Genomic DNA, 18,072 nt, shown 5'->3' with positions numbered 1-18,072 from the left:
AACCCTGTAATTATAAGATATCCCTGATTATAAGAAGCACCCTGATATTCAGAAATATTAATATAAAAATCAATCTTGGGACTGATAAAATACAGTAATTAAACAATTTAACAAAGATAAGAAAAATCATGATAATCTTTATAGCTGTTAAAAAATACCTGACCAAATTCAATACTCATTCTTGCTGCATCTTAGAAAAGCTGGGAGATATATATTTATCACATTTAAGAAGCCATCAATTAAATTAAAAAGTTATTCCAGACAGCACTAAATTTCAAGGAAAAACTATTTTTAGAAAAACGATCTTGAATTGCAAGTTACCTCCATACTTACATGAAGAAAGCCAATGTGGAAAACACACCGCACGTGTGGAAGGCGTGGTTCAGCTGCTCTGGCTTAGGATAGACCACGGCTGCATCGATCATTATCCACCAGCCTGTGAAAAACTTGAGAGCCCAGGCCATTAAAGTAACACTAATACTCTGGCTGAGCCTGACACCCACTCTTTAACAGGCCTTTCCCTATACATCATATAATGAAACATAAAATACTCCCTCTTTGAATTCTAGATGTTGAAATATAAAAAAGAAGAATCCCTTGTTTACTTATTCTTTATTGCCTTTCAGATGAACATAACTGATAAAATCTGTGAAAGATTCTGATATTCTGCTCTCAATGCCAGATAAAAAAAATTACCATCCGAGAATGAATTGCCTGCTTCTTTTATGCACCTAATTATATGCAACAGAGGTTCTCTTAAATAACCTCCAACTAACCAACTACCTGATTACCTGATAGCTCTCATTCTGTCTAGAGAATTTTTTTTTTTTTTAATCCAAGCACTGCTGCTTCCACAACTGAGCTACAAGCTTACCAAGAAGCTAACGTCATGTCTCCAAAACTATTTAGGCTGCTATAGTTTAAACTATGTAATCTGACTACTGTATAAATGGCTGAACATGAGTTTGCAAAATACAATGTTTTTACCTAAACTAAGTTGAACAGCTTTAAAGTAGACAAGAGTGTTAAGGAATTTTATAAACAAGTGCAGGTGAAATGACCATAAAGAAAAAAAAACTTAGCAATATCTGAAAGAATTGCATACAGATCGCTTCACAAGTCTCTTCAGTTCTACTCTGCTTTATTTTTTTCTCTTGGGCACAGATATAAAACTGTATACTTCAAGAGATGAATGTTTAAAGTGTAATAGATACTGAAATTGGCTTCAAAAAAATGTAGTGGGGATAGAGTGACTGATGGAAAACTAAAACAAATGGGGCATGATCTGACTCTGAAGCTGGATGGTAAGTAGAGGGGAAAGAGGCTCTTTATACTACCTTCTCTATTTTTGCTTACACACCTGACATTTTTCATAATCAAAAAGAAAACACTGTTGAAAAAGAAAATTCAGTAATTTCTCCACAAATGTCTTCCTCTCACTTGCCCCCAGTGCTGCAGGGGGGAAATGGAAATGGCTCCCTTCCCTTCCCCAGAAAACACAGCAGAGTTAGGTTCCAACGCAGCCTGAGCCCCTTAATGCTGTTTACACACTGTGAACCTCAGTGAGTCAAGACATCTTTGTCACATCAAATTCTGAGCCTTTAAGGTTCTTAAAGAACTTAAAACATATTGTATCATTAACTGGAATTGGAACTGAAGAAAAGACACTGAGATTAACAAATTTACAGTCAATTGAACCCATATAACTTGTTTTATTTAGCAATGGTATGTAAAATGCTGATATTTATACAAAACAACAGTGAGGGGGCCTCCCCGGTGGCGCAGCGGTTGAGCGCTGGGTTGCGAAGCTGCCCGCGACCTCTGCGGTGCTGGTTCGATTCCCGGCTGCTCCCCGGCCACCAGAGGAGGGTCCCACATGGCGCGCAGACCTCTCCTGCCGCCCGCTGCTCCCCTCAGCAGTGTACTTCGGTCCTTCTGCCTGCTCTGCTCCCCGCTCTGGCTCTGGTGAATTCTCTCACCCTCCGCGCTTCTGACTGTACCCAGTGCTTGTATAAATAAATAAATAAATCTTAAAAAAAAAATAAAAAAAATAAAATGAAAAAACAAAACAAAACAACAGTGAGATAAATAGTCTAAGGGTAGTCACAGTCTAAAGGAATTGACATTAATTTTCAGGGCAAAAGATGAGGCATAAAGATCACCAACCAGGCCCTTCCACTTACCAATATACCTGCTACCACGGAAGCCACGGTGTTCCTCCTCTCACTCCAGTCAATACATTCACATTCCGGCCAACGGAAATTGTCCAGGAAGCCTGCCATTTTCAACCCTTAAGCGTGGGGTTGTTTTCATTAAATATTCTAAAAACCAAAAAAAAAAAAAAAAAAGACAAAAATAATCTCAGGAATTGCTTTTAAGAAGTATGGTATCTTTGGGGCCTCCCCGGTGGCGCAGCAGTTGAGCGCTGGGCTGCGAAGCTGCTCGCAGCCTCCGCAGCACCGGTTCAATCCCCTGCCACCAGCGAGGGTCCCACATGGCGCGCAGACCACTCCTGTCGCACCCGCTGCTCCCCTCAGCAGTGTGCTTCGGTCCTTCTGCCTGTTTTGCTCCCCACTCTGGCTCTGGTGAATTCTCTCACCCTCCCGCGCTTCTGACTATACCCGGTGCTTGTAGAAATAAATAAATCTTTAAAAAAAAAAAAAGTATGGTATCTTACCCCTTTAAGGCTTTAAGCACAAATTTACTTTAGGTCCTATTCTACTATGTTTAAGGAAAAAAGTGACTACTTGGATGAATATCTATTGGGATGAACTTAAGACTATGCTAGACACAAGGAAGAGCTAGTAAGCCTCTAAATGAGTATGGTGGTTTTAAAACATGTCTGCAAATTCTTTGGCACTTCTCCCACTGAGCAGTGGGTCCATGTCCCTCCCCTTGAACTTGGGCCCACAACACAGACTGGATGGCCAGTAGTAGAGGAAGTGATGCGGTGTAACCTCTGCCATGCGACTTCTGAGACAGATCAAAAAAGGCCATGCAGCTTATGGCTGGTTCTCTGGGATACCCATGACGAGCTCCTGAATCACCATGTAAGAATGCAAGGCCTCAATGCTATGAGGAGACTGCAGCCCGGGGTCCTAGGGAGGTCACAGCCAACAGTGAGCATCAACGGCCAGATGTGTGGGTTGGCACTTCTAGGTGACTGTTGTTCCAGTTACAGCATCACCCCCAGGTCCCAGATTACACAGATCAACAAAGGAGAGACATGTCATCCTGGCTGTACCTTTCCAAACTCATGACCCATAGGAATCGTAAGTATAATAAATGGCCATTTTAAACCATTACATTTTAGAGTTATCTAGAAAGCAAGCAATAGATAACTGGAAGGAGAAAAATCTTGTGCATAAGGAACTCAAAGGGTATTTTCTAAACAAAGAAATCATGTCCAGATGAGGTAATTCAAAGACATTGAATTTCAGAAGGGAACACTGAAAAACAGGCACAAACTGAAGGGGATTTGACCCCTGGGAAAAACACAATGAGTGAGATCCACTTTTATACAGCTTTTCTGCCTGAAGGATCTCTTAACCTTCTATTCTATCCCAGAGAGTTCTTGGAGTACAGCATGGTTAAAATTTGAGCAAATAAAAAACAGTTTTTTTGGCTTGAGGTGTTAAAAAGATGGAGTCCAGGATAACTAGAGTAGTTAGAAATTGAGGGGGAGAGTCCTGGGAAGGGCTGAGTCACAGGAGGAAGCCTCAAACATTTTAATACAAACTCTTTAAATACACGGCTAACCTCAGAACAGACCATAAAAAGTGTGCAAAACACAAATTTGAAATGAGCAAAAAACTTTGCAACTAATGGCAAAAAGCATATAAGAAAGTAGTCAACATCATTAGTCATGAGGAAAATATAAATATCACTTCACATTCATAGACTAGGTAAAATTGAAAACATTGACAATGTTAAATGTCAGTGAGACTTTAGAACAGTCTCTGTTCTAGAACGTTCACACATTCCTGGTGACATTTTATTATAAATCTAAAAATAAAACTCCCTAATATCCCAGCAATTATATTTCTAACATTTACATGTATACTTAAGATCTGTGTATTTTACTGTGTGTACATTTTATCCACAGAACGTTAAGACTTTATCATTCAGATATGCTTCAGCTGTACTAAGTCTTATACGCTTGCATTACAGGCACATTTCCTCAAGCTAGTCCACAAACACGGTAATGAAGGGCTATTAAAGATTAAATATTAACTGGTTAAAATACAGGAAAGGCCACCATGAATTTAAGACAATGTCTAAAGGTTAAAAGTCTTATTTCCTATTATAAAATTCATTCCTCATAGTATAACCTGTTATAAACAGTTCTAAAAGAAAATACACAGCTATTTCCACACCAATTAATGAAATGTCATAGCCTCCTCCTTCCCGGGGCTTAAGTTATTCGAAGTTCAGGGATGAGGTGGGGCAAAGAAGCTTCAAATAAATCTATGTAATAACCGCATACACAAATATAGTTATGCAAACAACTGCTAGGAGGGAAATGCACAGGATCCTAGAGAATAAAGAGGTTAAATATTAACTGTTTAGAATAGGTGGGAAAGCCTCTCTGAAGAAATAACATTTGCTAAAATTTAAGAACTCGATCAAGTTTAAAAGCTGAGTAGAGTTGATTAGATTACAGAGAAGCAAAAGATGTAGAGCAGGGAGATGGAAAATTATCAGCAAAGTTCCTATGTCCCTTTGGTACCAGGGAAGCAGCAGCCGGTCCCAAAGAAAATGAGCACATGGTAAGTTAGTGGAGCAAGTGCCTAAGAACAAGGCTGAAGTGGACAGATAAGGGACAAATACATTGCAGATTCATGTGGAACTCATTAAGGATTTGGGGTTACACTGAGTTGTAATGGGAAAGCAAGTGCGGAACTCTGAGGAGAAAAGAGGCAGAGGCACTGTAGAGTAAGTGAAAATTATCAGGATTTTCCACCATCCCGCCATTAGCATTAATAATGGACCCCTGTGGTCCGACATGCATGCCTGATGGCGGACACCTGGAGTAGGTGTGGGCATGCATAGGTGGGCACACCTGGACTGAGAGACTGTGCTTATAAGGGTGGCATCACGGGGACTCCAGCAGAAGGAAAGCAGCAGAACAGCAGGAGAGCAGCAAAGGAGAAGCAGAGACACGAAAGAACACCAGAGCGCCCAGAAAAAGAGAAGACTCACCAGGGGCTGGAGGCCTCCGGGCTTGCCAGCCTCCAGCCACCCCCTCCAACCCTGCACCCCCTTCCCAGCCTTGTAAAAAGCTCAATAAAAGCCTGAAAAGCCACCGAGGGCTCCAGGACGCTCCTTTACCCGTCTGCCCAGATCATAGAAATCCGCACTGGGCCTTGCTGGCACCTGCAGGCACCAAGAGCTTAGGCGCTGTAACAAACATTTAGGAGGGAAAAGGCTGGTCTAGCATAAGAAGACTCAACGGGGAAGACTGACTCTTATAAGGATTTTGTTATTTACAAAAAGATAAGCATACTTTATTATTACAGTCTTGGTTCCAGGGAAGCTGACAATACTCACATTGACTCCCAGGCTTAAAATTTAAACAAGTGCACAATATTTAATGTAAGACAATAGGCCTTTGGAAACATAATAAAGGCAAAGACTACTTAGAGAAAATCTAAATGTTCAATAAAAGTAAATGCTTATGTAGTTCACTTATACACACATTAGAAATGTACTTCTGTAAAACATTTAATGGCATGAGTAAATGGCAATGGCTAATGTTAAGTGAAAAAAATCAAGTTAGTAAAAATGTATTATAGTGTTGGTCACATAACAATGGCCTGAGCAAAGGTTTCCACAGGCATCAAAATTCTGAGTCAGGGGCCTCCCCGGTGGCGCAGCGGTTGAGCGCTGGGTTGCGAAGCTGCCCGCAGCCTCTGCAGCGCGGGTTCAATCCCCAGCTGCTCCCCGGCCACCGGTGGAGGGTCCCACATGGCGCGCAGACCTCTCCTGCCGCCCGCTGCTCCCCTCAGCAGTGTGCTTCGGTCCTTCTGCCTGTTCTGCTCCCAGCTCTGGCTCTGGTGAATTCTCTCACCCTCCTGCGCTTCTGACTGTACCCAGTGCTTGTATAAATAAATAAATCTTAAAAAAAAAAAATCCTGAGTCAGGGGCCTCCCTGGTGTTGCAGGGGTTAAAGTCTCAGTGCTATCAAGTTATCGCCAGCCACTGCGGCATGAGTTAGATCTGCTCCTATCGGCAGTGTATTTCAGGAGATCCGCCTGCTCTGCTCCTCACTCCGTCTCTGGTGCATTTTCACACACACACCCTGTACCTCTGCCCTACACCCCAGTTCTTGTATACATAAAAAAATCTTTTTTAAAAAATCCTGAATTTATGTTTCCGATTCAGGTTTTCCTTCAATCAAACTTCTAGACTCTGTTCGTCCATCTCTTTACTAGCTGTTAAATGCTACAGGTGTTAGACACTGATTATATAAAATCATTATAAAGAACAGTCTCCTGGGGCCTCCCCTGGTGGCGCAGGCGGTTGAGCGCAGCACTGTGAAGCTGTCGGCAGCCTCTGCAATGCAGGTTCGATCCTGGCGGGCGAGAATCCCACATGGCGCCGGCAGACCTCTCCTGTCTCGCCCTCTGCTCCCCTCAGCAGTGTATTTCATCAGTCTGCCTGTTCTGTTCCCTGCTCTGTCTCAGGTAAATCCTCTCACCCTCCCTCGTGTCTGACCCGTATCCTGGTATCTTGTATGTATGAATAAATAAAGCTTTAAACAAAAAAAAAGTCTCCTTAGGGTCAATGTTAGGAGGAGGAATAACTGCATTATAACATAGGTTAGGATACAAAAGTGCTACAATAGAAATATGGAGAGGAAAAAAAGGGAGGTTACAGGACAAAGCTTCCAGGAGAGATGAGGCAAGTTTGAAAGAGGACAAACTTAGCTGGGTTTTATAGCATGAACTGGAGTTTGAGATGAAAAAGTAGACTAAAAAAACGCAAAATTAAATAGGCACAAGAGAAAACAGGATAGAATTTAAGGTATTTCAAAGAATGGAGGTGATTAACCTGTGGGGGAAAAAACATGAAGGATTTTTCAACCTACTCAAGTCTGAACTCTATCTTCTAAGTCAGAGATTAGCAAACTTTTTCTGTAAATAATCAGACAGGGCCTCCCTGGTGGCGCAGCGGGTTGAGCACAGCGCTGTGAAGCTGTCCGTAGCCTCTGCAGTGTGGGTTCAATTCCCGGCCAGTCAGGGAGATTCCCACATGGCACGGCAGATCTCTCCTATCTCGAGCCCACTGCTCGCCTCAGTAGTGCTTTCGGTCAGTCTGCCTGTGCTGCTCCCTGCTCTGTCTCTGTGAATCCTTTCACCCTCCTGTGCTTCTGGCCTGTACCCCAGCTATTGCATAAATTAAAAAAAAAAAATCTTAAAAAAAAAAATCAGGGCCTCCCTGGTGGCGCAAGGGGTTAGGCACCGCACTATGGAGCAGTCCGCAGCCTCTGCAGCACGAGTTCAATCCCCAGCCGGCCAGGATGCAACCCACATGGCTCAGCAGACCTCTTCTGACTCACCCGCTGCTCCCCTCAGCAGTGTATGTCAGTCAGTCTGCCTGTTCTGTTCCTCATTCTGTCTCTGGTGAGTCTCCCACCCCCCATACCTCTGGCCTGTACCCCAGTTCTTGTATGCATAAATAAATCTTAAAAAAAAAAAAATCAGACAGTGGGGCCTCCCTGGTGGCACTGAGGTTAGGTCTATCGCCAGCCACTGCTGCAGCCTGAGTTCAATCCCTGGCCAGAGAGCTGACCCAGATGGTGCAGCAGACCTCTCCTGTCTTGCCCGCTGCTCCCCTCAGCAGTGTATTCCAGTAGATCCACCTGTTCTGTTCCCCACTCTGTCTCTGGTGAATCCCCTCACACACACCCCCACACCTCTGGCCTACATCCCAGTTCTTGTATGCATAAATAAAAATAAAATCTTTTTTAAAAAAGAATCACAGTACAATTTAGGTTCTGCAAGCGAAGTGATCTTTGTCATACCCTCTCAACTCTGCTACCACAGATAAAGGTATCCATAGACAGTATGTGAAGGAACATGGCTGCATTCCAATAAAACATAATTTACAAAACTGGCAGCAGGCCAGACTCCACCCACAGGCCAGAGTTTTCAGACCCCTGCTCTCAGCAAAAAGAAACCACCAGTGGCCTGTAGGCAAGGAGCGACAGGATCCGTTCTGAGATTCAGAAAGACAATTCTGGTGGCAACAAAATGGAGGAGAGCTAATGAGAAATATTAGACACCTGCCCTCATTCTAGACAGCAAGAGAATAAGCAACCGAGGCAATACTGGTACAGCTGAAGGAGTTTTTCTTTGTGAATGAAAGTGGTGGGAGCAAAAGGGGGAAAAGGCCCAGAGGCCCTGAGATGGAAGGCTACCGGTGCTCTGAGAACACGCCTGAAAGTGTGCTCCTGTACCCCTAACTCATACACAGTGCTGGAAACTGCCACCTAGGTTGAAAAAATTTTTTAACATATTAATAAGTAAATACTCAAGCAGTATTATCAGCACCAGGCTGGGAGGGATGAGAATGGCAGTCACCATTACCTAAATCAAGAAAGGGGGTTGGAAAAGGACAACGTGAGCACAAAATCTGTGATATGACTGAGGACATTCGGGTGGTGATGTACATATGACAGATGTTGTAGAGGCAGGAATGACCACTGAGCAGGTTTTCTGATCCCATGCAGACCGGGTAAAGGAGGAGTCAGAGTCCTCAGTGGATTTTGCAGGTTTTTTATTTAGATTACCAGGTACACGGCAGGCAGGGGTGCTGGAGGGCCGGGAGGCTGGAAGACCTCCCAGCCCCCAGCAAGTCTTCACTCTATCTGGGCTCTCCGGCCTTCTCTCTCTCTCTCTCTCGGCTTCTGCGGGTTCTTTCTCGGCTTCTCTTTCGGCTTCTGCTGGCGTCCCCGTGACGCCGCCCTTAAAAGCCCAGTCTCAGCCCAGGTGAATCCCATCTACCTAGGCCCACACCCTGCTCCAGGTGCCCGCCATCAGGCATGCATTCAGGACCGCAAGGATCCATCGTCTATCCTGATGGCGGGAGGGCAGAAAAGCCTAACACTTTTCCTTACCCTACAGATGTCCAGAAAGAGTGGTTTCTCAGTAATTAGAGAAGGATTAGAGGTTCTTGGTAATTAAGCAGTAAATGAAGTCATGAGGCAGCTCAGGTATCTCACGCAGAAAACGTGGAGGACTGGGAGTGACCCAGCGCTCACCTCTGACTCACTCCCTGCCTCCTGCTACTACTCCGTGCCACACACGCTAGCAGCCCGACATGCGTAATGGCATTTAATCAGCACAAAACTCCTCCAGAGCTTGTACTATGTATTTACAGAACATCTCTGAGGATGTGAATAAAACTTGGCCCTCATCAAGAGATTAAAAAACTAGCAGCAAAATCAATTAATATTTGTTAAATTATGATTTGCATCATTTCAAAAATCTGTTACCAAAAACTAGGAGATTAACAAAATACAAGTATTATTCACGATACTAGGTCTAGGGGCCTTCCTGGTGGGCTCAAGGGGTTAAGTCTCAGCACTATGAGGCTACAGCCAGCCACTGCAGCACGAGTTCGATCCCCAGCCTGGGAGCTACCCACATGGCGCAGCTCTCCTGACTCGCCCACTGCTCCCCTCAGCAGTGTATTCCAGTAGATCTGCCTGTTCTGCTCCCCACTCTGTCTCTGGTGAATCCTCTCACACCGCCCACCACACACGCACCCCTCTGGTCTACACCAGCTCTTATATGCATATATAAAAATAAATCTTTATATATGAATTGGGGTACAGGCCAGAGGCATGGGAGGATGAGAGAATTCACCAGAGACAGAGCGGGGAGCGAAAACACTGCTGAGGAGAGCAGCGGGCAAGACAGGAGAGGTCTGCTGTGCCATGTGGGAATCTCCCTGGCCGGCTGGGAATCGAACCCACACTGTAGAGCCTGTGGACTGCTTCACAGTGCTGTGCTCACCCCGCTGCGCCTCCGGGAAGGCCCTAAAATAAATCTTTAAAAAAAAAAAAAAAAGATACTAGGTCTACAGAACAACAGCAAAACAAGTTGACTCAAATAAAACAAAAACAAAATCTACACCTTCCCCCAAGATCACCACAGTGAACAGCTGCACACTAGTAGCTATTAATTACAGACTGCTTATTAGGCATTCTGCAGAACGCTTCATTCTCACCTCAGAAAAACTCTTTACATGGAGGCTGCTATTATCGCTAATACTGAAAAGGCGAAGAGTACAACTTGCCCAGGTCACACAGCTAGGAAAGTCAAGATTTTCACCAAAGCTCAGAGCTGATTCCAAAATCTGTGCTCATAGTCATGACCTGTATCACTGCCCAACATCAGACAATTTCACAGCATCTCTCATTTCAGGTTTCCCGGGGAGACTCATTATGACTGCTGACGGTGAAGAAAGCAAGAACAATTCAGAAGGGAAACAGCTCCAATTCAGAGGGATGCTGTGATCCTGTGAAAGGAGAAGCAAGCAAAGCAACAAGGTCCTAAATGACCACGGGCAGGACTGCTGACTGGATTCTCACAGAGGGGCCTGAACAACACAGTTCCTTGGGCTTCTATAAGTATGGTTTCTAGATACAGCATGAATATTTTATAAGCTTGAAAACCCAACAGCATAAATTATTCAGATCTAAGTACTTTTGAAAGGACATTTTATATGCTCAACCCCAGGGGCTGCTCTTGTGCCTTCTGACTTGTAAATCACACAGAATAAGAAAAGTTGGTAAGTAGCTTCAATTTTGGTAGAGGCTTTAAATCTAAAATGAAAGTAAAGGATAAGAAGCATAGTTTTTTTTAAGATTTATTTATTTATGCATACAAGAACTGGGGTGTAAGCCAGAGGTGTGGAGAATGACAGGATTCACCAGAGAGAGTGCGGAGCAGAACAGGCCCATGTACTGAAATACACTGCTGAGGGGAGCAGTCGGAGAGACAAGAGAGGTCTGCTGTGCCATGTGGGTAGCTCCCCGGCCGGGGAATTAACTAGGGAGCCCTCCTAGCCAGTGATACTACTGGGAAAGTAAAAGCATGACACTGAGTTCACAAAAGGCCTATGTAAGAACATTTCTAAAAGGCTCACAGAAAGCAAAACCTTGAAGTCCCTAAGATCACCTTTCAGAATTAGCCATCATGGAGCAGGTAAAGGCTTGGGCTCTGGAGGCAGCACTAGCCAAACAGCCCCTAGTTCAGCTGCTCCTCCATTCTGCTTCTTCCCAACTGGGCCTACCTAATCAGGTTCATTTATCCTTCCACTCTTCATGGGTGGCTGCTATGCATCAGGCACCATTTGTGCTTGAAACCTCCCTAGGCTACTATTTCCTGGTGTGTGCGAACTGGCTGGCAACAACCCATCCCTCAGAAAGTGAGAACAGCATTGTCTAGCATGTGATACTCAACACTGTCGACCATCACTACCCAAGACGGCTGACCTATATGTGACAGCGCTGGAGGGGGCGCTCTATTCCAGCAGTACTGTTACTGCTCTTTGGTTAAGAAAACAATTATTTCTGGGTGAACATGGCAGACAACATACAAACATTACATTTCAGTCTCTCTTGAAAGTTCACTAAAAACTAAGGGAGTTTTGGTTTGTTTTTTTTAAAAAAAAGCTCCTGACAGGGAAAACAGGAGACAACACCAATAATATTTTGAAAGCTAGAAGCAGATGGACAATGCAACTGGCTTAGCACCTAAGAAAGTTCCCAGTAGGTAAAACACCCAGGTCAGCAGCCAGGTAAGGTGAGCCACAGCCAGCAGAGAAAAATCAGAAGCCCACATGCTGTCCCTTTTCTCTTCATGGTCCTGGCAACTACTCCTTCCACATCCTGGGAGAAGGCTGAGGGCTTTTCTCCCATATCCTGTGGTTTAGAATGGGGAATACCCCTCAAAGACGAGGGTATCATATTGAAAACTGGATATGAGCGACTGTAGGCTAAATGAGACTGTCAGATCTTTTCCTTCCAGGAAAACTGGAAAATTATACAGAGAAAGAAAACTCAAAATTATAAACTCAGAAGGCCTTCCCGGTGGCGCAGTGGTTCAGTGCTGGGCTGCGAAGCTGCCTGCAGCCTCTGCAGCACCAGTTTGATCCCCGGCCGCCGGGTGAGGGTCCCACATGGCACGCAGACCTCTCCTGCTGCCCACTGCTCCCATCAGCAGTGTACTTTGTCAGTCTGCCTGCTCTGACTCTGGTGAATTCTCTCACCCTCCCACGCTTCTGATTGTACCCAGTGCTTCTATAAATAAATCTTTAAAAAAAAAATCATAAAAAAAAAAATTAAAAGGCCTGAGTTTTAAAAAAAAGAATCATAAACTCGGAGATACGAAAACATATTGCATCTACTAAACAAGAACAGTATATTATCTTGAGAAACAATCAGGCTAAAAAATAGCCTTTGGAAATTAAAAGTGTGGTCATGGACATTCTTTTTTAAATCCAAATAGAAAGATTGGGAAAAAAGAGTTTAAAAACATCTAACAAGTAGAAAGATAGAAAACAGATAAGAAAACCTTTACGAGGTTTACATCTAAATATCAGGTATTTCAGAAGAGAGACTACAAAGAAAACAGAGAGAGAAAAGAACAAAATAGCTCAAGAATAGTTCCCCAGGATAAAAATTATTGCATTTCCAGATTTAAAGGACTCATCAAGCACTAGACCTAACAGGGAAAAAGAGGCCCACTATCGACACATCACTTTAAATTCTCACTGTGCAGATTCTGGAAACTTGCAGAGAGGGGGGAAAAAAAAACAGATAATGCACAAAGGATCAGGTATCATAATAGCTTGGAATTCTTCACAGTAATCCTGGAAGATTACAATGGGCGGGGGTGGGGGGGCCTGCCTCCCTGGTGGCCTAGGGGTTGAGTCTCAGCACTATGGGCTAGGACCTGAGTTCGATCTCCTGCCAGAGAGCTAACCCGCAAGGTGCAGCAGACCTCTCCTGACTTGCCCACTGTTCCCTTTAGCAGTATATTTCAGTGACCCGCCTGTTCTGCTCCCCACTCTGCCCACTCTATCTCTGGTGAGTCCTCTCACTGCCCCCCCGGCTCTGTACCTCTGGCCTATACCTTTTATTCAAAAAAAAATCTTCTATTCAAAAAAAAAAAAGGACAATGGGGCAATAATTTCCAAATTCTGAAGGAAAATTATAAATTATTTCCAGCTAACATTCTAAAATATGATCAATCAAGTATGAGGACAGAATCAAAAACATATTCAGATAGGCAAGGAAGGACTCCAAAAATGGTAACTTTTCTTGTCAAGAAGCTCCTGGAGTTTGAGAAGCACCAGAGCATGTAATTCAATAATAAGAGATTAGAGGATACAGAAAAGACCCAACAATGGAGAACAAAAAGAGAAACCAGCTGTGCCCCAGAAAAGGCAGATAACCAGGCCAAACTGAAGCAAGGGACAGACATAGCCCCGCTGCCATACCAGCTTTTTAACTCAACTGAATGCCCCACGAACCCGGCCCAGATTCCTGTCTACCCTCGGCCGGGCTCTGCATGAGCAAGGTCACACGCTGGCGCAGTTCCTGCTCTCCTCCAAGCCCTGCAGTCTGCGTCAGCTACCCACTCTCAAGTGAAGGACACTCACGTCCCTCACAGAAGGGTGTGCTCTGACCGGCCCTGGTAACAGTAGGCAGCCACGTGGGCTGAGCAGCAGAAAACACAGAGCAGCCCGCTCACCCTGACCGCTGTTCTGCCGTCCTGCCATTACTGGGTCCACATTGAGGCCTGCAGATGCCCTGCACAGGCCTGCAGAGGACTCCCTCAAACACTACCCAGAATTCTGCATGAAAGGCCCCTAGAAAGAGTCAGGGACACTGAGGCCATTCTGTTCCCTCCTGCTTTCCTGGCACCTACGGCAGAGAGTGACTACACTGTCCTGTGCTCAGTCAGGTCTGTGCTTCCAACTAGGAAATAAGGTTTTAATCCCCAACTGAGAAAGCCCCAGCATTGTTTAGTAAGCCAGTTTAGCCTGCATCTGTGTCTTAGCACAGTTTATGTAATGATAAATTCATTGCTAATAAAGAAACCATTTATGACCCTATAAGGTTTGAGTTTTAACTGCAGAAATGAGGTGTTATGGTTTTACAGCCTACTGGAAAAGATTAATCTCAAAGAAGTATGATTTTGTTGTCCTATGGAGTATTAACCAACTAATTCATCAATGTTATTGAGTCATTCCTTTCCCTATGAACTACATAAATATCTATTCCTTAAATCCTCTTCTTTTTTTAAGATTTTATTTATTTATGCATACAAGAACTGGCGTACAGCCAGAGGTGTGTGAGGTGAGCGGATCCCCCAGAGACAGAGCGGGGAAGAGAACAGGCAGACTGACTGAAATGCACTGCTGAGGGAAGCAGCGGGCGAGACAGGAGAGGTCTGCTGCGCCATGTGGGTCAGCTCCCTGGCTGGGGATTGAACTCATGCTGCAGTGGCAGCGGATAGTTTCATAGGTTGCTTCTTAACCCCCTGCACCACCAGAAAGTCCCCCCTTAAATCCTCTTAAAACCAGCTCTTTGTGGCATTCTTAGTAACAGTTCTCAATAAAACTTTGAAAAATGCTCGCAATCTATTTGAGAAATTTGTTTTTTAAAACTATTCATTCAAAAATTACTCAAAACCAAATATATTGTTAGGAAGGAAGGCTGTGTGTGTCAGTCCATTTGTGTATGCACGTATGTGTATTTACATGGAAAGTTTACTTTAAAACACAAAAGGAAGCTTAACAAAAACAAAAAATCAGGATAAAGACTACCTCTGGAAGATGCAAATATTTTGTTTCTTAATCTGGCAGTGGATACAATGACAATCACTGCCATTGTAATCTTTAATTTAAATGTACCTGAGACACATCACAATAAAAGTTTAGAATTTCTATTACCCTAGGATGTTTGCGGGATGACAAGAGGCTAGTTCACAAAATATGCCTCTTCTCCTTTTTTCTTCCTCAAGGTCTCTCCGTTCCTTGCTGCCAACCAAGTCAAATGTGTCAATACCAACATAAAGTCAACTAAGTGTTAGGTGATAACAAAGTTAATAAATTCACCATTATTTAATCTAGTCCTCAACATTCTCTCCACCTAGTCTCTAACGGTAAAAAGACACAAATTCTTTGAAATGCATTTAAATCAAACAGTCTTAGCTACTGCCTTTAAATTATAAAACCTTTTAAAAATCTTTGCACTCCAGTCAACTCTGATAAGGGACTGATCACAAAGATATATAAAGAACTCACACGACTCAACAAAAACAAAATAAACAATCCAGTCAAGAAATGGGCAGAAGAACCTAAAAGACATTTCTTCAAAGAGGAAATGCAAATGGCCAACAGGCATATGAAAAAATGTTCCAACATCTCTTATAATCAGGGAAATGCATATTAAAGCCACACTGAGATACCACCTTACACCAGTGAGAATGGCACGTATCAAAAAAACAAGCAACAACAAATGTTGGTGAGGATGTGGTGAAAAAGGAACTCTCCTGCATTGCTGGTAGGAGTACAAACTGGTCCAACCACTGTGGAGAGCTGTCTGGAGGCTCCTCAGTCTACTAAAAATGGAGCTACCATTCGACCTGGCAATTCCACTCCTAGGAATCTACCCAAAGGACAGAAACATTGATTCCTATGTTTACTGCAACACTGTTTACAACAGGTAAAACCTGGAAACAACCCAGATGTCCAAAAATAGATGGGTCAAGAAGATGTGGCACATATACACAATGGAATATTATTCAGCAATAAAAAAGATAAACTCATGCCATTCCAGCAACGTGGATGGAACCAGAAGGAATTATGCTCAGTGAAATAAGCCAGAAGGAAAAAGATATCGGATGGTTTCACTTATAGCAGGCATATAGGGGAACCAAATAAGACATCAGTGTAAAAAAACATTAACAGTACAAAACACAACAAAGCAAAAATGGACAATTATAAACCAGAGACATCCTGCAGGGGAGGAGGCGGGAGAGGGATCAGAGAGAGGGAGGGAGGAGCCCAGGGGACTGAGGTGATGGTGCACAGGTGCACTGGTGAAGGAAACTCTAGGGGGACTACACCTGAGGGGGTGGGGGGAATCAAATATTGTTTAAAAATGAATAATGATGTAAACAAAAAAATAAATAATTATAAAACATTTTAAGGTATAAAAAGGTTTCTGCTCCCTTTCACATCGGGGCAGTACAGAATGGCTCTCCCAACATAAGGTAGCCAGAAGAAGGGCCATTCTGCTGTTAACCAACTAGTGACCAGAGAATACACCATCCAATTCACTAGCACATCCACACGGTGGACTTCAAGAAGCATGCCCCTCCAGCATCTGGAAATTTCAATAAAGAAAGAGGGTACTCCAGATGTTCACACAGCTCAACAAAGCTATCTGGGCCAACAGAATAAGGAATGTCCCGAATGGTAGCCATGTGCAACTGTACAGAAAACAAACTACACTTGTTTCCTATCTACCTATCTACCTGCCACAACTTAAAAAAATCTACAGTCAGTGTGAACGAGAACTAACCACTGATTACCAAAGTTATAAAACTGCAAAATATAAAACAAAAAGGTTTCTGGTGAAGAGGGCAATGAATGTATGTCCAAGTCCACACAACAATCTATTCAAATTATCTACCTGAAAATTACCCTACCATGCATGCCCAAAGGATTTTAAGCGATGTTTTTTAATATTTAAACCCTTGAAATGACCAAAATGTCCATCAGCTCAGGAGGATAAACTATACTGAAGTACACACAGCCAAACAATGGCAAACTATGCATTTTTTTAATGAGGCAGGTCCACAGGTACTGATGAGGAAATGTGATACTATTTTAAGTCAGTTGTCCAAGAGTTCTGGCACCACCTCCTCCTAGGGATGGTGCTGAGGATGTGAAGGAGGAAAAGTCAAGAAACAAGTAATTCTAACTTTTACTTGATATATCTCTGTGCCGCTTTTATTTTTTTTTATTCTGAAATGGTTAAAAAACAAACCCCTGAATATAGTTCTGCTATCATTTAAAAGGAGCAAATGGGAGGCAAATATTGTTTTAAAAATGAACAATGATGTAAAAAATAAAAAATTTTATTGAAAAAATAAATAAAAGGAATAAAATAAAAGGAGCAAATGGGGCCTCCCTGGTGGTGCAGGGGTTAAGACGCAACCTATGAAGCAACCTGCAGCCTCTGCAGCGCAAGTCTGATCCCCGGCCAGGGAGCTACCCACATGGCACAGCAGACCTCTCCTGTCCAGCCCGCTGCTCCCCTCAGCAGTGTACTTTGGTCAGTCTGCCTGTTCTGCTCCCCACTCTGTCTCTGGTGGATCCCCTCACCCTCCCGCACATCTGCCCTGTACCCCAGTTCTTGTACGCAAAAATAAATAAATCTTTAAAAAAATAAAAAATAAAAGGAGCAAATAAGGATACGATAATAAGATGGCATTCTTTACCTTCCACTCCAGAAGCGAATGCTGACAGCTCAGCCAGCCAAGGCCGCCCGACCCCGCGGGACAGGAGGGGCAGCGGAGGGTGTGTCTCGGGAAGAGGAAAACCCCATCCTCCCTCTGCTCTCCAAAAACCTGCTTTTCCTGCCACACCAATATTGAAGGTAACTTTGATTTTCATTAAGGACGAAGTCTCGCAACACTATCATCGGCAAGATAACTCTGTGTGTGTGTGTTTTTTAAATGTCCCACGTCTAAAACCTGAAGATGAGGGAAAAGCGTGACAAATGTGGAGCAAGGATTTCGGGAGGCGCCGACAAAGGGGACTGAAAAGTGCAGGGCGGTGAAGCGCCTGAAGAAGAGGCGGGACACTCGGAAGAGAGAAACGAATGTCTTCGACAGAACAGGATTATAACTGGCTCCGATCGGAGGCTTGAACACGCACGTGCACACACACACTCACACACACACACACACTCACGCACACTCACACACCCGCACCCGGGAGGGCGCGAGCGCGGTCCACCCGCCTCCACGTCCCCGGCAG

At 43.8% G+C, this 18,072-nt stretch overlaps 1 protein-coding gene across 1 annotated transcript in view; it reads right to left on the bottom strand.

The window, feature by feature from the left end:
• The window catches only part of TMEM50B (transmembrane protein 50B), a 28,966-nt gene that overhangs the window by 10,428 nt on the left and 466 nt on the right, over window positions 1-18,072 (bottom strand). The window contains exons 2-3 of the mRNA XM_037525015.2: window positions 2,184-2,321; window positions 334-446 (exon numbers count right to left, since the gene is read on the bottom strand). Coding sequence (XP_037380912.1) covers window positions 334-446; window positions 2,184-2,282 — 212 coding nt within the window. The 5' untranslated portion in view covers window positions 2,283-2,321. The remainder of the gene's footprint in view (window positions 1-333; window positions 447-2,183; window positions 2,322-18,072) is intronic.

Source organism: Talpa occidentalis, unplaced genomic scaffold (genome assembly GCF_014898055.3).
Source record: "Talpa occidentalis isolate TD23 unplaced genomic scaffold, MPIMG_talOcc4v2.1 talOcc4.4, whole genome shotgun sequence".
NCBI classification, from domain to species: domain Eukaryota; kingdom Metazoa; phylum Chordata; class Mammalia; order Eulipotyphla; family Talpidae; genus Talpa; species Talpa occidentalis.
The sequence above is the reverse complement of the archived record's forward strand: the minus strand, read 5'-3'. Positions and strand labels throughout refer to the sequence as shown.